Genomic DNA, 21,641 nt, shown 5'->3' on the forward strand with positions numbered 1-21,641 from the left:
GTTAAACAAATGTGTAACTAGGGAAAAATACCTTTTCAGTGACAAAAACACTGAACACTCATTGAGAGACATGCTTAGTAAGTAACTAGAGTCAATGGTGAATATTCCCAAAAAGGGGTAAATAATTTTTCTCTCATTTCCTGCAGTCTGCTTCGCCTACCATGGGAAATACCGACTTCTGGAAAACACTTCGATACTTAAGTTTATTGCCCCCTTCTCGAGGGGTGCGGAACATCCTCCTTATTTCTGATGGTCACCTGCAGGAGGAGGGCCTGACTCTGCAGCTGGTGAAGAGGCACGTGCGGCACACCCGGCTTTTCTCCTGCGGCGTCAGGTGAGTGGGGTCCCTGCAGAGGCCACAGTGACTGGCAGCCTGCAGGCAGGCGTCTTGCTGGCCTGCACAGGATTCTTGGCAGTTGTGAAGTTGATACTTGTGTATAGAAGCTGTTCAGGGTACAGATGGGGAGCTCTAGGCTGTGAGCTAGACTGCCTGGGTCTCAACCCCCCAGCCAGCCTCTTATTAGCTGTGACCTTGGGCAACTTGCTAAATTTCTATAAAATGAAGGTGGTGATGCAAACACTACATCTGAGGATTAAATGGATTTACCTATAGAAAGCGCTTAGAACAGACTGGCCCCTGGCAAGCACCAAGTCAGTGTTCTGTTACCCTACTATCTGAGGTTTGCAGTGTCACACCTCGTGTCAGACACGTACAGAGAATCTTTCTCTGGGGAGGCTAAATCCCATGATTGTTAAGATTAACCCCTTCGCCAAATAGAGCTAGCTTTTCTGGTTGAACTAGCACATGGTGTAGCCGTCAGGAAAACACCAAACCAAAGGTGCCAGACTGGAGCTAGCACAGAGCATACCTGCCCTGGGCCTCCCTGTGCACCCCCCGCCTACTCAGTCCCCATTGTGACAAGGCTGCACCAGGCCTCCCCTCCCCAACACTGTGCTCTCCTAAGCCTTTGGGCTTCGGCAGTGATCCGGGACCCTCGATGCCCCTGGCTGGCCCTCCCTGATGTACCCAGGCCTTCCCTGCCAGCCTAGAGTGCTCTTCCTCTGCCCGTCCTCAGTCCCAGCTCCTAGTGCTGTTCTCCATATTCTGAGGCCTAGGACATCACAGACCAACCAGGACATGTGTCCAACCCCCAGCAACTCTCCCAGGAGTAATTCCTAACAGGACTTTACCTGAATGACTTGCAGCTGTGGACAGCGGGTAGGTGGCCAACCCTACACCTGCCACATCAAAGTGTCTTCTTCCTGCCTGCGTTGGCACCCTATTTCATCATCCTGGTCACAGGAACACCTGCCTGCTCCTCCCACTGCATGTCAGGGGCCCACTGTGCCGCAGTCCGGGCTCAGATATCTCAGTGCAGGAGGGACTGTGTCTTTGCTGAGGGTCCATCATGGGAAAGGTACTGCTCAGCTCAGGCTGTAAGACTGTGTGGGAGACAGACAGCAAACCTCAAAGAGAGATGGGTCCTGAGTACTATTCAATAGAAATGAAAGAAAGGGGTGTGATGGGGTGACTTTATGCTGGTTGACATGACCCAGCCTGAAGGAACTGGAATGGTTACTGACTTTCTGTCCAATATTTAGGATCTTTCTAAATGTTTTTGCCTCATTTACATACACTCACTTGTTTTCCAAAACTCCCCCAAAATGCTGTGAGCTCTCCAAGAGTAGACACTATTCCTCCTGACATTGTAACAGATTGCCCTGAGTCTTCACACAGAAAAGGTTCCAAGTAGCCTCACTAATTGATGGAACTTATAAAATGCATATATGCTACTCCAACTGAAGGATTTTCTTATCAGTGTTGTAATTGCCACCAGTTAATTTTAAGGTTTGAAGACAAATCTAACCTTTATGAATAAGCTAAAAAGTGTTTCAGAGATAACTTTCTTAAGCTCTTTTTCTGAGAAGTTATTGATCATTTCTTTAATATTTTAGGAGAAAACTCTTTAAGAAAGACATTCCTTATAGGTGTAGAATGGTTATAGAGAGAAATTTAATAGGACATGGTCACTTAATTTAATTTTTTTTTCAGGGACAGAGTCAGAGAGAGGGATAGATAGAGACAGACAAGACAGGAACAGAGGGAGATGAGAAGCATCAATCATCAATTTTTTGTTGCGACACCTTAGTTGTTCATTGTTTGCTTTCTCATATGTGCCTTGACCGCAGGCTTTCAGTAGACCGAGTAACTCCTTGCTTGAGCCAGCGACCTTGGGTCCAAGCTGGTGAGCTTTTTGCTCAAGCCAGATGAGCCCGCACTCAAACTGGCGACCTTGGGGTCTAGAACCTGGGTCCTCCGCATCCCAGTCTGACGCTCTATCCACTGCGCCACCGCCTGGTCAGGCTAAGACATGGTCATTTAAATATGAGACTTTATCTTTGCTGGAATGAAGGTTACTTCTTTGTACTTTTTGCTACCTAGATATGGATGTAAATTTTATTAACCCTTTTGCCAGTTCTTATCCTTTAAAGTCAGATTTGGAGAGTTTTGACACTCCTTGAAAGTAGGTGATCTTTATCAACATTCTGGTACCTTTTGGGGGTTTTCAGAATAATCTATTCCCTTTATCAGTAAATCAGGAGGCAAGAATTTCTGCTTTTATTCTGTTGTGAGAGAAATAAGTCCTCTGATGTGTGGGAGCTTAAGTTACCCAAACCTTCTGATGTTTTATACCATCTGTCATATGTTATATATTCTTAATCTTGGCTACAGAAGAGTCAGTTCTTCTACACGTAATGTCTTCTGTTGAGTTTTGAGCTGTGATGACCTTGTTAACTATGTGGGCTTCTAAAATGTCTTAAAAAATAATACATGTGAAATGTGATCAGTTCTACAGCAAATCGTCATATGTTAAGGACTCTGTCCCAGTGTGGTGCTGGACACTTTGAATATTTTAACTCAAAATCCAAACATAGTTGGAAAAAACAGGTACGTTTCTCAAACATCTTATCTCTAGTCTTACATTTGCAGGTGGAAATGTTATCTTTATATGAATCTATTGACAGCAATGTCTGTGTTTTCATTAATGGGACTGGAACAGGAAAGAGTCAAGGGCACCAATGTGTGCACCCACCTTGGGTGACCACTGGTCTTCCACCTGCAGGAACATGGTGAATACAAAATTCTCCTAGCTTTGAAAAGTGTCATGGATTGATTTTTAAAAGCGAAGTGTTTTATACATGTTTTGCTAAAATTAATTTTTATTGTGGCAAAATATACATAAAATTTACCATTTTAACCATATTGAAGTGGCGTTAAGTATATTCACAATGTTGTGCATCCATCACCACCGTCCATCTCCAGAACTTTTTCATCTTCTGAAACACAAGTCTGTTGCCTTTAAACAACAGCTCCTGAGTCTTCCTTCCCAAACCCCTGGCAGTCACCCTCCTACTTTCTGTCGACATAAAGGTGACTACATACATCATATGCATGGAATCGTACTGTATTTGCCCTTTTGTGCCTGGTTTATTTCATTTGGCACAATGTCCTCAAGATTCATCCATGTTATAGTATGTGTCTGTATTTTCTTCCTTTTAGTGGCTGAATAATATTCATTGTCGATATCCATCACATTTTGTTTATTCATTTGTTGGTAGGTGTTTGGGTTGTTTCCACATTTGGCTATTGTGAACCATGCTGCTATGAGTATTGGTATACAAGCATTGTTTGAGACCCTGATTTCAATTATTTTAGGCACAGATCCAGAATTGCAGATAATATGGTAATTTTATGTTTAGTGTTTTTAAGAACTGTCATACCATTGTTCACACTGTGGCTGCACCATTTTACATCCCCAGCAATGTACCAGGGTTCCCATTTTTCTACATCCTGGTCAGTCCTTATTTTCCACTTTTTGTTTTTGTTTTTATAATAACTATGATAATGGGTGTGCAGCCATATCTCACTGGGGTTCTAAGTTGGATTCCCTGATGGCTGAGGATGCTGAGCATCTTTTCATATGCTGTCAGCCATTCGGTGTCTTCTTTGGAGAAGTGTCTACTCAAGGCTTTTTAGGATTAATTTTTATAACTTGAATCTATTCCATGCCAGAGCTGTATATTAGTAACAAATGCAATAGTTTTAGGATGTTTTGTACCTTTAAATTATATGCTAGTGCTATTATTAAAAATTCAACTTAAAATCTGTTTGGAAAAGTACCCTGTAGCAGCAAGGAGGGAAAAAAGGAACAAAAAACAAAACAAAGAGCTACCAGTCCAAAAGGATAGAATGTAAAATATAAATGTTCAAAAACTGTACTTTCAGGGATCATTTCTATAGTTTGTAAAATATAAGTGTTCAGTAACTTTTCTGGGTACAACTTCAAAAGAGAAATAATTCCTCTTCTGCAACCAGATAGAAGACCAGATCACCCGGTCGTGGTCCCCGAGCTGCCACTCAGTCTCTGTGAAATGGCAGCAGTTCAGTCCACATGCACCGGAGCCCCTGCAGGCCCCGGCCCAGGTGCAGGCCTTGTTCCACAATGACCGGCTCCTGGTCTATAGCTTCACTTCTCATTGTACTCAGGTGAGGAGGCATACAATTTGTTTTACTTTAATTTTTTAATTTATTTATTTTTTTTTAAATTTTTCTGAAGTTGGAAATGGGGAGGCAGTCAGACAGACTTCCCCATGCGCCCGACCGGGATCCACCCGGCACGCCCACCAGGGGGCAATGCTCTGCCCCTCCGGGGCGTCGCTCTATTGCAACCAGAGCCATTCTAGCGCCTGAGGCAGAGGCCACAGAGCCATCCCCAGCGCCCGGGCCAACCTTGCTCCAATGGAGCCTTGGCTGCGGGAGGGGAAGAGAGAGACAGAGAGGAAGGAGAGGGGGAGGGGTGGAGAAGCAGATGGGCGCTTCTCCTGTGTGCCCTGGCCGGGAATCGAACCCGGGACTCCTGCACGCCAGGCTGACGCTCTACCACTGAGCAAACCAGCCAGGGCTTGTTTTACTGTGGGAAGAGCAATGTATTTTGCTTGTAATTTTCTTTTCTTTCTGTTTTTCCCTCTCCTTCTTTGCCAAAGCACAATCTGCTGGCAGAGTTTCTCTCCTGGGATACAGTGGGTGGCTAACCAGGGGCCCTGGAGAGCCTTTCAGTTCCCCTTGAAAGGAGAGAAAACCACCGAAAGGATCACTGTCAGACTGACAGTAGGGAGAAGAAAAGCTGTAAGGATGTGTTTTTTCCATTTCAGGCAAATCTATGTGCATTAATTCAAGAGAAAGAATTTTCTACAATGGTATCAACTACTGAACTTCAGAAGACAACTGGAACTGTAAGATTCAAAACTTAAAGTGTGGACGCATTGCTTGAAAGCTAATAATAACTTGATATTTTCATGCAGAATGCTCAGTGTGTTTTCTTTGTTGCTGTTTTTCTGTGTTGACATTTCGGTACAAATGAGGACACTCACTTCTTCTTCTGGGGTTCTCGAGTTTACCTGTATCCACATGGGCATCAGTGTGTATGAGTAACTGCAGTTAAATTTGGTATTTTATGCATAAAAACGATTTTGGGAGCTTCTCACAGATGGCCGTGACTCAGTAATAAGTACCTCTGGTCCACCTATGTTCTTTTAAAATAGTAAATTACAGTAGTGGACTAAATAGTAAAACATATTTATTCAGGCTGTGTTTGTTTTTTCTATTTTTAGATAAAAAGCAAATTAATTAGCACCAAAAAGTCTGTAGTATTTGCATTAGTATTGAATCTACTGTAGTTAGACCTGGAGAATTCCTGACCTACCTATACTATATTATTTGTAACTTGCTTTCCATGGAAGTATTTCTATAACCAGAGAAACTACTTCCTAGACATTGCTGGGTTTGGGGGTGGGGAGGTTGGTTTTTGTTTTTAAATACAATATGGCGTTTTGGCACTGAACCGATAATTATAATTATTACTTGCCAGAGACTTATGTATAAGAACTTAAGGGGATTTCTATATTGTTTAAACTTTGAATCTAAGGCAGAAATAATGTAAAAGAAATTTACTTAGGAAGATATCATTTTTCATAAAATCACAATTTTTATAGTTGTACTTCCTCTATGAACCATGGTCTGACCAATAACACAATTATCAGAATTTGACTTCTCATTGTAAGTGGACATCATCATTTAAGATCAGTTCTGTTTCGTGGTCATTGAGAAAAAGAGAGAACCTTCATCCTGCCCTTCAGCATGGAGACCACAGTCATAGTCAGGCATCACGGCACTGAGCTGGCTCCTACAGTAAAAGAACAGGTTCACATTTTTGAAGTAAATTGAATTGGCGAGATAGCCTTTTATAGAAAAGGCAAAACTGTAGGGACTGAAAACAGAAGAGCTGTTGGCAGGGGCTGGAGGTGACTGCAGAGGGCATGAGGGATCTTTGAAAGTGAAGAAACTGCTCTGTCTTTATTTCAGTAGTAGTCACACAGTTGTATACATTTATGAAAACTTATCAAGCTGTACACTTAACAAAGGTGAATTTTAATGTATGTAAATTAAACCTCAGTTTTCAAAAAAGCTTTCTATATGTGACTGTAATTAGAAGACCTTTGAATCTTTTTTTCCTTTGCTGCTTAAACAGCTCATTCACAAGCTGACAGCACGAGCCCTGATCAGAGACTATGAAGATGGCATCCTCCATGAAAGTGAAGCGAGTCATGAGGTTTGCTCTTTTTGTGTGTGTATGTGTGTGACAGAGACAGAGAGAGGATCAGATAGGGACAGACAGACAGGAAGGGAGAGAGATGAGAAGCATCAATGCTCCATTGTGGCTCCTTAGGTTATTCATCGATTGCTTTCTCATATGTGCCTTGACCAGGGGGCTATAGCAGAGCAAGTGACCCCTTACTCAAGCCAGTGATCTTTGGGCTCAATTCAGTGACCATGGAATCATGTCTATGATCCCATGCTCAAGCCAGTGACCCTGCGCTCTGGCCAGATGAGCCCGCGCCCAAGCCGGCAACCTTGGGGTTTCAAACCTGGGTCCTTTGCATCCCAGTCTGACACTCGTTTCATGCGCCACCGCCTGGTCAGGTGAGGTTTGCTCTTTTCATAGCAAAGCCGTTACTCTTTGTTCATGGTTCGTCTTAAACTGGATTATTCATTGACACGGAGAGTGAGGCAAGCTGGGTGGAGACCTACGCAGTTTCAGGGGCATGTATTGTCATGTCTGGGGTGTGGGGTACTCTGTGTTTTTCTGAGAACTCTGTGGTAACTGTACCCATCAGAGAGATGCCAAGGAGGGCTCCAATAGTGTCTGCCACCAGAGCTCTCAAGCGTTATCGATGGTTGTATTCCCCTGTTCCTGATGAAGAGCCAGGTGCAGGATGGGTGGGCAACCTGCCAAGGACACACTGCAGAGTCAAAGCTACTACCTTGCTCCCTCCTGGCTGACCATATGAGGCCGCTGGCGGGGGTCCCACTCAGCCAGCCTACATGACAGCCCTGGTGGTTGTTCCAAGGCTGTGATCTTAAATAACGTTAAGACTATCTGGACTCACTGCCATCCCCAAAAGAAGGTACCAGCATGCCACACAGGACACACAATTCCTTTGCAAACCTTTGGAGCTCGTGATAAGTGGCCTGTGCCTTTATTGCTGTCCTTTGCTGCCCTTCCATTAGCAGTCTTGATTTCTGTTTTGCTTATATTCCTCTTTCTCTGTGGACTACTGACAAGCGCTGCCACCAGACAATCTTAAATTCCACCTGTCTATGCCTTAAGAATCTCATCTTGAAAATGGGAGACACAAGACTATCAGTAAAACATTTCAGAAGCTCAGTGCTCCAGAGTGAAAATTCTTTGTAATTTACAGAGGGCTCTATAGATAGAATTATTCCTCTATGACTTGACTGCTCAGTTGAGTAGAGAACATTTAGTCACCAACTTGAGATATTTAGGCAGGCCATTGACTTAATGCTTAGTTTAAAATTCTAGTTATGAAATGATTTGCTTTTTCTAGAATAACACCTTTAAGATTACTTAATACTCATTTAATGAAAAATAGAACATGCTTACATTTGTTTTATTTTATCCTAGATGAAGAAGCAAATCTTAAAATCTCTGGTTATTCAACTCAGTAAAGAAAACTCTCTCATAACACAGTTTACCAGCTTTGTGGCAGTTGAGAAAAGGGTATGTATTGTTGCTAATTCATGATTATTTCCTTTGTGTTTACATATTAAAAAATGACCCTTCCTCTGTGGCTGACAATATCCATGTCCTTGGCCTACAACAAACAGGGAGGGAGAAGGTGGAGGGTCATTGGGCCAGGGCCTTGGTGTGAGGCTCATGGTGACCTCTCTAAAGGAGATGAATATGTTAATTTTTTTTTTTTTTTTTTAGGTGAGAGGAGGGGAGATAGTGAGGCAGACTCCTGCATGTGTCCCAACTGGGATCCACCTGGCAACCCCCATCTTGGGCCAATGCTTGAGTACCAAGCTATTTTTAGCATCTGAAGCTGATGCGCTTGAACTAGTCAAGCTATCCTCAGGGCCTGGGGCCACAACCAAACTAACTGAGCCACTGGCTGCAGGAGGGGAAGAAGGAAACAAGGGGGGAGGGGGAAGTAGATGGTTACTTCTATGTGCCCTGACTGGGAATTAAACCTGGAATATCCATACACCAGGCTGACGCTCTATCCACTGAGCCACTGGCCAGGGCCCATATGTTATTTTTAATGTTACAATTACTAATTAGTTGCATGTATATTTTTAAGATTTATTAAAATTTTGTTACTTTTTTGCATTTCTTGTATTTTATTAATCCAAGACCTTCAAAAAAGAGAAAAGGCCTCTGAAAAGCCCTTTCTCCTCCATAAATTTAAGGCATTGAGTACAGTCCCCTCACCCAGGAGGAGCTCAGCAAAGAGGAAAGCCACTCAACTGTGGATGTCTGCCTTCTCTGCCTCTTTCTTTCTCACTTGTGACCCAGGACACTTAATCTAATCTGACACTCACACATATTCCAAACCAAACATTCACAGGGCTTTGGAATGTATAGTAGTCATTTCATTTGATAATGTGTTTTGTTTTTTACCTAATTGTGGTTCAATATAGGATGGTAATGAGTCACCTTTTCCTAATACTCCAAATATTTTGGAACTGATTGCCAAAGAAGATATAGATTTCCTACCATACATGAGCTGGCAGAAAGAGCACCTGGACACCAGCATACCACAGGTACATATTAATTACACATAGATTGGTATTGTGTTTTCATATTTTTATAGTAGTGAGGAAAACCCTTTGCTAAAATAGTACCTTCATTGTGTATGCAGACTACATATACAAACATTTGTTGTATATTTATAAAAATGCTGTTACATGCCTGACCAGGCAGTGGTGCAGTGGTTAGAGTGTCGGACTGGGACATGGATGAACCAGGTTTGAAACCCCGAGGTTGCCGGCTTGAGTACAGGCTCACCTGGTTTGAGCAAGGCTCACCAGCTTGAGCCCAAGGTCACTGGCTTGAGCAAGGAGTCCCTCAGTCTGCTGTAGCCCCCTGGTCAAGGAACAACTAAGGCACTGATTCTCAAAGTGTATGCCCTAGAAGATTTCCAGGTGCGCCCTATACTATTCCAGAGAAATTTGTGCCTGTTTGAGGACCAAAAAACCAACAGGGTTTTTGGAGTTTAGATTTTTGGGGGACAGAGGTGTGGGGAATTGGCTATAAGTTGACAGTCTGCCCAAACCCCCCCCCCACCTCACTTGCCTGATGAGGTTTCAAAAGGCTGTTAAGCTGTGGTGCTGGATTGTTTACACTACCCTCCCCCACCCCCCCATGTTCCCTGGAAAGACTGGAGGCAAGTTTCTTCTAGCCTTTGTTTGGTGTAAAGTTAAGATGATATGTATGATGGGGGTTTGTATTGATGACTAAACATAAGGAATTGTCTCTTGAAGCCTTTTGGATTTCTATAAAAGAAGAATATGTGGCAATATCTAAAAAGCATTGAACATTTTACTACAATTTTCAACATCCTATTTACATGAATTAGGATTCTCTACCCTCAACACAATTAAGAGTAAAAAGAGAGGAATTCTTCAATGTGCTGATGAGAAAATGAGTTTGCCTTTCAAATATATGCCCAAACATTGAAGAAATTGCTAGGACACATCAGGCTCATGTTTCTCATAAAAACAAGAATGAAAAAACACATTTGCACTGGTACCTGCCGAATTTACTAAATCTTACTAAGAGTGTATCTATATATATAAAAAGATAACTTTTTTGTCTTTTTTATTTTTTAACTCCTCCTTTTTACGAATTCTAAAAAGCATAACAAAAAATGTAACATAAAAATGCTTTTTAATGTCAGAGTAAATTTAATTTTGTTGTATTTATTTTGTTTAATTACCATAAAAGCACGCTTAGACTTTATATTTTCTTTAATATTTGACTTAATTGTTATAACATATTTCTCAGAAATTTGTATATAGTGCGCCTACAACTATTTATAGGATTTTAAATGCACTCCGACTTCAAAAAGTTTTGAGAACCACTGAACTTAGGTGCCGCAACGAATAGTTGATGCTTCTCATCTCTCTCCCTTCCTATCTGTCTGTCCCTATCTGTCCCTCTCTCTGTTTCTGTCACACAAAAAAAATGCTGTTACATGACTGAGAAATTCACCCCATATGAATGTAGCTATAAAGTACAAAAAGGGAACAAATGTGGTTCTGCTTCATTCATGAGCAAGGAAATTGTCAACAGGAAGCTTCATTTACTCTCAGTGAGAGGTTCATCATGAAAGCAGTGACAAAAGTCTTATCTACTAATCTAAATTCACTACCAATGTGTTTTAAATTTTTTTTTTATTATTGATTTTTAGAGAGACAGAGGGAGAGAGAGAAACAATTTGTTGTTCCACTCATTTATGCATTCATTGGTTGATTTCTTTTTTAATTTATTGACTGATTTTTTTTAATTCAGTGAGAAGAAGGAGGCAGAGACAGACTCCTGCAAGCACTCCCACTGGGATCAACTTGGCAAGCCCACTAGGGAGTGATGCTCTGCCCATCTGGGGCATTGCTTTGTTGCTCAGCAACTGAGCTCTTCTAAATGCCTGAGGCAGAGGCCATGGATCCATCCTCAGTGCCTGAGGCCAACTCACTTCAGTTGAGCCATGGCTGCAGAGGGTAAAGAAAGAGAGAGAAGCAAGAGGGGAGGGGGGAAAGCAGATGGTCACTTCTCCTGTGTGCCCTGACCAGGAATCAAACCTGGGACATCCACACACCAGGCTGATGCTCTACCGCTGAGCCAACTGGCCAGGGCCTTATTAATTGATTTTTTTTTTTTTTGTATTTTTCCGAAGTTAGAAGCGGGGAGGCAGACAGACTCCCCGCATGCGCCCGATCAGGATGCACCCAGCATGTCCACCAGGGGGCGATGCTCTGCCCATCTGGGGTGTTGCTCCGTTGCAGATGGAGCCATTCTAGTGCCTGAGGTGGAGGCCATGGAGCTGTCCTCAGTGCCAGGGCCAACTTTGCTCTAATGGAGCCTTGGCTGCTGTGGGAGGGGAAGAGAGAGACAGAGAGGGAGGAGAGGGGGAGGTGTGGAGAAGCAGATGGGGGCTTCTCCTGTGTGCCCTGGCCAAAATCGAACCTGGGACTTCTACATGGCAGGCCGATGCTCTACCACTGAGTCAGCCAGCCAGGGCCTTGATTGATTTTTAAAGAGAGAAGAAGGGAGAGAGAAAGAGAGATAGACTGATAGAAACATCCATCTGTTCCTGTATGTGCTCTGACCGGGTATCAAACCCACAACCTTTGTGCTTCAGGATGATGCTCCAACCAACTGAGCTATCTGGCCAGGGCCATTGGTTGATTTTTGTACATGCACTGACCGGGGTCAAACCCACAAACTATTTTTTTTTTATTTTTCCATTGATTTGAGAGAGAGAGAAAAAGGAGGAGAAATAGAAAGATATCTGAATATTTACCGTGAATGAGGAGGGACACTAGAGCTGGTGACAGAACTCGTCTCCAGAGAGGACCACAGAGTGACCAGGAGGTTTTATGGGGCTTGATTCCTGCAGTGAACCCTTTTGGATATTTCAAATCATGAACCATGGTTACGGATTGCCCAGTCAAAATGTAAATAGACTTTAAAAAGATACAAACAGTATTTGGAGGAGTGTGGTAAGGTAGGAGGTGTGTGTATGCTGATCACAAGGATAAGTTGAGCCAGACTCAGGACAGCCCAGTAGCCTCACCCACAGGCACTGAATGTGTGGACAGCATTAGTGTGAGGCTGCAACTGTCATGCTGGGACTTCCATATTCCACTCCAGGGACTGTGGCTCAGGGGTGGTCATGGAACAGGAAAGAGACCGTGCTGAGGGGCAGTGACCCTGTACTCTCTCCATTACTTCCACAAGAGGCCATATGCAAAAATCATCTGAGGTACAACTCATAATCAACTGCTGTCCTTTCAATAAGACATTTTATTTTCAAAATGGGTCCTTGAAAATGCATATTTATTTTATTTTTAATTTTATTTTTATTTATTTATTCATTTTTTTAGAGAGGAGAGGGAGAGAGAGAGAGAGAGAGAGACAGACAGAGAGGAGAGACAGAGAGAAAGAAGGGGGGGAGGAGCTAGAAGCATCAACTTCCATATGTGCCTTGACCAGGCAAGCCCAGGGTTTCGAACTGGCGACCTCAGCATTTCCAGGTCGACGCTTTATCCACTGCGCCACCACAGGTCAGTTAAATATATGTCAAACACACAGAAAAGGTCTGGAGAATACATTGCAAACAGACATGGATATGAGAGTCTGTGTGATTTTTATTCCGTCTTTTTGCCTACCTATTATTGTCAGTATTCCTCAATATTCCTGATGCTAAATGCTTTGGACCATAGTACTTCCAGATCCAAAACTATGGGATGAAAATGAAAATTTACAAATTACAAAGTTATAAATTAAATCGATGACTTAATAGTTTATTTTAACTACAATGATTTTTCTGAATGAACCATCAAATTTAGCAAAAATATTCAAGCCTCTGTGACTGTCCCTCATGGTTTGTTTTCCTTACCAAAATGTGACACAGAAAGATTTCCATTTGGAAAGACTTCAGGTCAGATCAGTGACAGGCAGCTAGAGTACAGGCCCTGGCAGCGCTGTGGCCAAGTAAAAGGTACAGATTTTATAAAAATAACTTTAAATTATCTTAAAAAATTCAATACCTTAACTATTGTTAGCAACAAATTGACTGCTACGAATGCAGTCAGATCCCTTTCAGCATTCCCTCTTGAGGGCCTGCCCTGTGCCTTGCAGATGATGGTGGTTTAACATAATTAAAGTTTGGGAACCTGAAGGGAGAGAGGAAGGAAGTAATATTGGTAAATAAAGAATCATGATGGGAAGTACGACCTAATTTTTGTTAATTTAGTAAAACTGTTCCTTGCATAGTCACATGGTTCAAAATCCAAACAGTATAGAGGGGAGAAAGTGAATCCTTTCCAATGTCCTCATTCACTCCATTCTCCTCCCCAGAGAACCCGTGGTTACTGGATCCTTGTGAAATCTTTTCAGGATCACACATGCATATGTGAACTAAATGTGAACTTCCCTACCTGCTTATATATACAGAACAGACACTGTGCACACCAATTTATACATTGTTTTTCATCTATACCTTGGAGGTATATTGAAGAGCTGCTTTATTTTTATGACTGCATAGGATTATATCATATGGATGTGCTAGAATTTATTAAGCCAAGTCCTTTGTCAATAGACATTAAATTTATTTCCTGTCTGTAACAAATCGTGCTACAGAAATAACCTTGCACATGTGTTATTTCCCGTGTGCTATAGTATATTTGTGGGAGGGACTTCTAAAAGCAGACTCCAAAGGCCAGAGGATATGTGAATTTTATTTTTTTAATTTTAAAAATTCATTTATTGATTTTAGGTAGAGGGGAAGGGAGAGAGACAAACACTGATTTGTTGTTCCACTTATTTATGCATCCCTTGGTTGATACTTGTATGTGCCCTGACCAGGGATCTAACCCATAACCTTGGCATATGGGGATGACACTCTAACCAACTGAACTGCCAGGCCAGGACAAGAATATGTACATTTAAATTTTTTTTTTGGGGGGGGGGTATTTTTCTGAAGCTGGAAATGGGGAGGCAGTCAGACAGACTCCCGCATGTGCCCAACCGGGATCCACCCCGCACGCCCACCAGGGGGCGATGCCCTGCCCCTCCGGGCGTCACTCTGCCGCAATCAGAGCCACTTTAGCGCCTGAGGCAGAGGCCACAGAGCCATCCCCAGCACCTGGGCAAACTTTACTCCAATGGAGCCTTGGCTGTGGGAGGGGAAGAGAGAGACAGAGAGGAAGGAGAGGGGGAGGGGTGGAGAAGCAGATGGGCGCTTCTGCTGTGTGCCCTGGCCGGGAATCGAACCTGGGACTCCCGCACGCCAGGCCGACGCTCTACAACTGAGCCAACCAGCCAGAGCCTGTACATTTAAATTTTTAAATAGCAAGGCCCTGGCTAGCTCGCTTAGTAGTTGAGCGTTGGCCCAGCATGTAGAAGTCTCAGGTTCTATTCCTAATCAGGGCACACAGCAGAAGTGACCATCTGCTTCTCCACCTCACCCCCTCTCCCTTTTATTTTATTTTATTTTTTTATCAAGTGAGAGGCAGGGAGGCAGAGACAGACTCCCACATGTGCCCTGACCAGGATCCACACAGCAAGCCCCTACAGCTGGGCCGCAGCTCCAGTGCTCAGCAACTGAGCTATTTTAGCTCCTGAGGCTGAGGCCATGGAGCCATCCTCAGTACCTGGGGCCAACTTTGCTCAAACCATTCAGCCCCCCCCCTTCTTTCTCTCTCTCTCTCTCTCTCTCTCTCTCTCTCTTTGTCTTTTCTTCTCCTCCTGCAGCCATGGCTACTTTCAAGAAGAAGGTGGAATCAAAAAAGTAAAGATTTAAAAAACACCATAGTGAAATAACACCTTGTATAACACACAAAACAGATCATTCCTTTCAGATTCCAAAGGAAGATTTTGAACATTAAAAAAATTAAAATGAGTAGCTATTTATTTTTAAAAGTTTTTATTTATTGATTTTAGAGAGAAAGAGGGAGTAAGGGAGAGAGACAGGAATATTGATTTGTACCCTGACCAGGGATTGAACCGGCAAGCTTTGTGTATCTGGACAATGCTTTAACCAACTGAGTTATTTGGTTAGGGCTGGTAGTGATTTAATTGTGTTTTGGTTTATGTGAAGCTGCATTGAGGTTTTAAGTGGGGCGAACAATTTATGCAGAGTTTGCACCTGATCTTAGCCAGAAGGCCAACAAACTATTGATTAAAAGCAGATTTTAAAATTCTTAAAAGCGGGCCCTGGCCGGTTGGCTCAGCGGTAGAGCGTCGGCCTAGCGTGCGGAGGACCGGGGTTCGATTCCCGGCCAGGGCACACAGGAGAAGCGCCCATTTGCTTCTCCACCCCTCCGCCGCGCTTTCCTCTCTGTCTCTCTCTTCCCCTCCCGCAGCCAAGGCTCCATTGGAGCAGAGATGGCCCGGGCGCTGGGGATGGCTCTGTGGCCTCTGCCTCAGGCGCTAGAGTGGCTCTGGTCGCAATATGGCGACGCCCAGGATGGGCAGAGCATCGCCCCCTGGTGGGCAGAGCATCGCCCCTGGTGGGCGTGCCGGGTGGATCCCGGTCGGGCGCATGCGGGAGTCTGTCTGACTGTCTCTCCCCGTTTCCAGCTTCAGAAAAATGAAAAAATGAAAAAAAAAAAAAAAAAAAATTAAAATTCTTAAAAGCGGAAAATTTCTGAAAAAGCAGAAACTACATTTAAAATTAATTGTCCTCTTATAAAACAAAAGAAAAACAAAATCTTAAGAACTGCTTCAAAAAATGTGACACCAAAAACTCAAAGCATAAACTGGTGTGATGAGAATACAGATAATCTCCAGGATGAGGTATTTAGCCTTACATTTCTAGACTTTTGAGGTTCCTGGGTTAGTGTCTAATTTATACCAATTTATATGATTCATCCTCAGTATCATTGGATATTTGGAAAATCATCTTCCTGGAAATTTTATTTATTTATTATTTTTATTTATTTATTTATTTATTTTGTATTTTTCTGAAACTGGAAACGGGGAGAGACAGTCAGACAGACTCCCGACCGGGATCCACCCGGCACGCCCACCAGGGGCGAAGCTCTGCCCACCAGGGGCGAAGCTCTGCCCCTCTGGGGCGTCGCTCTGCCAGGACCAGAGCCACTCTAGCGCCTGGGGCAGAGGCCAAGGAGCCATCCCCAGCGCCCGGGCCATCTTTGCTCCAATGGAGCCTTAGCTGCGGGAGGGAAAGAGAGAGACAGAGAGGAAGGGGGGGGGGTGGAGAAGCAAATGGGCGCTTCTCCTATGTGCCCTGGCCGGGAATCGAACCTGGGTCCCCCGCACGCCAGGCCGACGCTCTACCGCTGAGCCAACCAGCCAGGGCCTTCCTGGAAATTTTATATAAAACCAACTTAACTTGCTATTGTGCTTTGATGTTACTTTTTTTTGTCATATTTTTTAATCTTTGGGTTTCTTGGTTTTGTTTTGATATTTTTTGTCATACTTAGAAATATCTTTCCTATTTTTTTTTTATTTATTTATTTTTTTTAATTTCCCCTTATTGCCCAGGCTGGATAGCTCACTTGGTTAGAGCATCATCCCTGTACACCAAGGTTGCAAGTTTAATCCCCAGTCAGGGCACATACAAAACTCAACCAGTGAATACGTGGATGGTTGGAACAATGGATTGATATTTCTCTCTCTCTCTCTCTCTCTCTCTCTCTCTCTCTCTCTCTTTCCCTCTCCTTCTCTCTCCCTTCCTCTGTGTCTAAAATCAATTAAAAATAAATAACTAGCCTGACCAGGCGGTGGCGCAGTGGACTGGGATGAGAAGGACCCAGGTTCGAGACCCCGAGGTCGCCAGCTTGAGCGCGGGCTCATCTGGTTTGAGCAAAGCTCACCAGCTTGAACCTAAGGTTGCTGGTTCGAGCAAGGGGTTACTCAGTCTGCTGAAGGCCCACGGTCAAGGCACATATGAGAAAGCAATCCTAGCGTGCGGAGGACCCGGGTTCGATTCCCGGCCAGGGCACACAGGAGAAGCGCCCATTTGCTTCTCCACCCCTCCACTGCGCTTTCCCTCTCTGTCTCTCTCTTCCCCTCCCGCAGCCAAGGCTCCATTGGAGCAAAGATGGCCCGGGCGCTGGGGATGGCTCTGTGGCCGCTGCCTCAGGCGCTAGAGTAGCTCTGGTCGCAACATGGCGACGCCCCGGAGGGGCAGAGCATCGCCCCCTGGTGGGCAGAGCGTCACCCCATGGTGGGCGTGCCAGGTGGATCCCGGTCGGGCGCATGCGGGAGTCTCTGACTGTCTCTCCCTGTTTCCAGCTTCAGAAAAATGGAAAAAAAAAAAAGAAAAAAAAAGAAAAAAAAAAAGAAAGCAATCAATGAACAACTAAGGTGTTGCAACGAAAAACTGATGATTGATGCTTCTCATCTCTCTCCGTTCCTGTCTATATCTATCCCTCTCTCTGGCTCTCAATCTGTCCCTGTAAAAAAACAACAAAAAACAAACAAACAAACAAAAATAAATAAATATTCCCCTTATTTAAGATGTTTTATGGTTTCATGTTTATATTTAATTTTCAGCCAGTTAGAATCTATCCTGGTCTAAGATAAGAAACCTGGAACCAACCTTATTCTTTTTCAGGTGGCTGCCAACTTTTTCCAATACCATCTGTTGACTAATTAATTCTCCTTTTCCTCCCATTACTTGAAATGCCACCTGAAAATGCCGTTTACTAGATTCCTACATGTTTTAGGATCTATTGCTGGACCATGTGTTCTTTTCTATTGATCTGTCTGTTTTAATTATTGTAATATCACAAATACTTTAATAGGTCTAAACCAGTGTTTTTCAAATGCCAATCGCGAACCAGTGCCAGTCCTCCAGAAATTTCGAGTTGGTCAGTGAAAGAGTTAACATCAGGTGGTTAACTCTTTCATGGATGGGACCTGCAATTGAAAAACACTGCCTAGACCATCACGTATTGTTCTTTTTCCGTTTGCCTATCTAATTAAGAACTTTTATTTTACCAGATAAACATTATTTTTAGCTATTATTTTGAAATGTGCCTCATGTCATATTTTGTAAATATTAATTACTTAAATGAATACTTAAAACATGACTGAGTTGGGAAAGGAATGTACATTTATTTATTTATTTATGCTCTTTTTTTTTTTTATGAGAGAGAGAAAGACAGGAAGGGAGGGAGGATGAGAACCATCAACTCGTAGTTGCTTTCACTTTAGTTGTTCATTGAGCTTCTCCTACGTACCTTATGGGGCCAAGCCAGTGTCTCCTTGCTCCAGACAGGGTCCTTGGGCTTTTCATGCCAGTGACCTGTAGGCTCGAGCTGGTGAGCTTTGGGATCATGTGGACGATTCCCCCGCTCAAGCCAGCGACCCCGTGCTGATGACAATCCCACCCTCACAGCTAGTGACCTCATAGTTTCGAACCAGCAACTTCAGCATTCCTCATGGATGCTTTATCCACTGTGCCACCACCAGTCAGGCATTACTTCTTTCTTTAAATAGCTCATTTACATAGGTGAAATTAGAGGCTAGCCAACACTAAAATAACCCAAGGGCTTGTAATTTATATAAAACTATATTCTATTTACATGTAGCTTTTTAAGTAATATTCTAAATTGTATTTTAACAATATTAGTAACAGTTTTTCTGTTGTATATTGTGGTATATTTTGTTTATGTGCTGGTATATATAATATATATTCATTTAGTTACTTTAAAGCTTTAAAATTTTTTTTTCATTTCCTTTTTTTCCTCATTTTCTTAATATTGCTCTAAAGTAGTATAAAGGACTAGAATAATTTATTTCAAATTACCAGCTTATTTTAGGGTTAATTACACACTATGACACTACTAATTATAAAATCTTGGGTAAGTCACTTTTGTAGTCCTCTTGTATAAAATGAGGGGTGTTTAAGTTTCCATGGTTCTGAGAATTAAGATAGATTATTTGTAATATATTTATTGCTGATATTTTCTCCAGATACCGTATCTGTAAAATAAGGGAGTTTCATTTAAATGATTTTGGATAGCTTCTCTTTTCAACGCTCTGGGATAAGCAATTGCTTGACTACTGGAAAGCCAGGAACTAGGAAGGACATTTGCTTGATGTCCATTTTATTGTTTTCCTTGACATAATTTTTTCTTCTGGGCAGGCTCTTTCAGCATCCTCAGAATGGCATGAAGAATTGCAATTTAAATGTTTGACTAAAAGAAAACGTAAATCACCTAAACTGGAAGTTTCTGAAGCTTTTGAAGAACTTAGGTTATGTTCCCACCTACCAGAAATACCTTTAACACTCAGTTTTGAATGTGAAGATGTGGAAAGTCCATTGGATTTAAGTCAGATAGATTCATATGAACATGCAGGAATTAAACCAGTATTTGCAAAAGCCATTTCACCAGAAATGTCTGTTTCCAACCCTTTTGCTGCCCCTGATTCAGCCATTTTCCTAGCTGCTTCCTCTGCTGGTTCTGATTCTTTCGGTCCTCCCAGCTTCCTTCCTCAGAGCCTTCTGGTTGGTTCTCCTGCTAGTCCCAAACAGCTTGGCCCCTCTTTGAATGACCAAGGCCTCGAGATAGGTCATGGTTTTGGTGCTTCCCTTCAGGGAGGTTTTCCTCCCAGACTGCCTTCCCCGAACTCACTTTTTGGATTTCATATGCATTCTGCTGTCCCATATGGCTTGTTTGGCTCCAGAGAGTCTGCTTTACCTAAAATTTATGAAGGCCCTTTTAAGCACTGCTCTTACACGGACAGTTCCCTTGAGTCAGACTCTCCCCTGCAGCAGGATATTCTGTCTTCTCCTCCTGCGCTTCCTTTCCCTTGTCCACCTGGAGGGTCCGGCTCTCATCTCCTTTCTGGATCCACTCCTCTTCATTTTCCAAATTCCCTAGCTCCCTTGAGCACCAGTTATAAGCAGCCAATATATCAAATTGGCGTTGCTCACCCTGGGGTTTTTCCATCATTGGAGGCTTCTCCATCAAATATTTCTGCAAGAACTGCATCATCAGATTCTCTCCCAGATAGACATTTGGCTGCCTTAAGTCCTTTTGAAACAGAAAGTGATGAAACACCAAGATTTCTTACAAGTAGATTTTCTAAAAAAGCGAAGATATCTGGTATAACAAGAAAAAGCTTTCTGGAAGTCTCGGCAAACCGTCTGGAACTAAGCGGCAGGGATGACATAGGCTACAAAAAAAGCTGGAGGAATTTTTTGCCTGGGGATGAACTCTTTAGTCTTCAGACTGAGGTAATATTTATTTCTTATTTCTCCTATGTCTGTGATTAATTTGCATTATAGTTGAGAATAGTACTACTCAAAGTAGCTGGTCCTCGAACTGTGTGTGACCAGTCCACATGCAGTTAAAAGACTTGTGCCAGAGAGTAAATCAACACATTGCTTCCTTCATTGAAAAAATCTTGCTAAGAAATGAAAGATGGCCCTGGCCGTTTGGCTCAGTGGTAGAGCGTCGGCCTGGTGTGCAGGAATCCCAGGTTCGATTTCCAGCCAGGGCACACAGGAGAAGCGCCCATCTGCTTCTCCACCCCTCCCCCTCTCCTTCCTCTCTGTCTCTCTCTTCCCCTCCCACAGCCAAGGCTCCACTGGAGCAAAGTTGGCCCAGGCGCTGGGGATGGCTCCATGGCCTCTGCCTCAGGCGCTAGAATGGCTCTGATCACAACAGAGCAACACCCCAGATGGGTGGAGCATCGCCCCCTGGTGGGCATGCCAGGTGGATCCCGGTCGGGTGCATGCATGCGGGAGTCTGTCTGACTGCCTCCCAGTTTCCAGCTTCGGAAAAAATACAAAAAAAAAAAAAAAAGAAATGAAAGACAACTGCATAAAACAGTGTGATGATGAGTGTTGTTCATCTATCTACTTATAAGCCTTAGGCCAGAATATCGTACTAGTGAATGATAATGTTTCTCAGTTGAAAATGAACATTCCTGAATGGGTCAAGGGTAAGACATTAATTTCCTATATTCTAGAACTGATGAATTGCAAGTCGTATGAATTTCCCATTGTGATACTGTAAGCCTACTCTAAATATTTCCACAGAAGGTCCTGGGAAGATAACTCAGCATGTAACTAGCTTCACAAATGGAATAATTGGTGAAGCTAATAAACACACTATAAATTTAGCTTCTGTACAGATATGAAGGCTCTCTTTCATATCTGTAATTGTTTTAATGTAAAATAGTTTAATGGCAAAAGCAATTTGATTTAGTATAAGACTAATTTGAGTCCTGGCCCTGCTGCTTGGTGATTTGGGGCAAATCTAATAACCTTTCTCAGCCTCAGTTTCCTTATCCATATAATAGGAATAATCATAGTGTCTATCTCATATTATGGTTTGAGGTTTAAACAAGACACAAAAGCTTCCTAGCTGCCCTTATTTGGAAGGATGTACATGAAAGCAGTGTAGGTACTGGGACAGCAGCCCCTGCCATCTGTGGACCCTGGAGCCAGACTGCTGGGGCTTAAATTCTAGCTGTGCTCCTTGTTAGCTGTGTGACCTTGGACAAGTGCCT

The 21,641-nt window shown here is 43.0% G+C and overlaps 1 protein-coding gene across 1 annotated transcript in view; it reads left to right on the forward strand.

The window, feature by feature from the left end:
* Window positions 1-21,641, forward strand: part of PARP4 (poly(ADP-ribose) polymerase family member 4) — a 100,081-nt gene that overhangs the window by 58,159 nt on the left and 20,281 nt on the right. The window contains exons 24-31 of the mRNA XM_066258288.1: window positions 147-334; window positions 2,851-2,950; window positions 4,379-4,549; window positions 5,215-5,295; window positions 6,591-6,671; window positions 8,046-8,141; window positions 9,065-9,187; window positions 19,267-20,361. Of these exons, the coding sequence (XP_066114385.1) occupies window positions 147-334; window positions 2,851-2,950; window positions 4,379-4,549; window positions 5,215-5,295; window positions 6,591-6,671; window positions 8,046-8,141; window positions 9,065-9,187; window positions 19,267-20,361 (1,935 nt within the window). The remainder of the gene's footprint in view (window positions 1-146; window positions 335-2,850; window positions 2,951-4,378; window positions 4,550-5,214; window positions 5,296-6,590; window positions 6,672-8,045; window positions 8,142-9,064; window positions 9,188-19,266; window positions 20,362-21,641) is intronic.

The sequence above is a fragment of the Saccopteryx bilineata genome, chromosome 2, assembly GCF_036850765.1.
Source record: "Saccopteryx bilineata isolate mSacBil1 chromosome 2, mSacBil1_pri_phased_curated, whole genome shotgun sequence".
In the NCBI taxonomy this organism is placed as follows: domain Eukaryota; kingdom Metazoa; phylum Chordata; class Mammalia; order Chiroptera; family Emballonuridae; genus Saccopteryx; species Saccopteryx bilineata.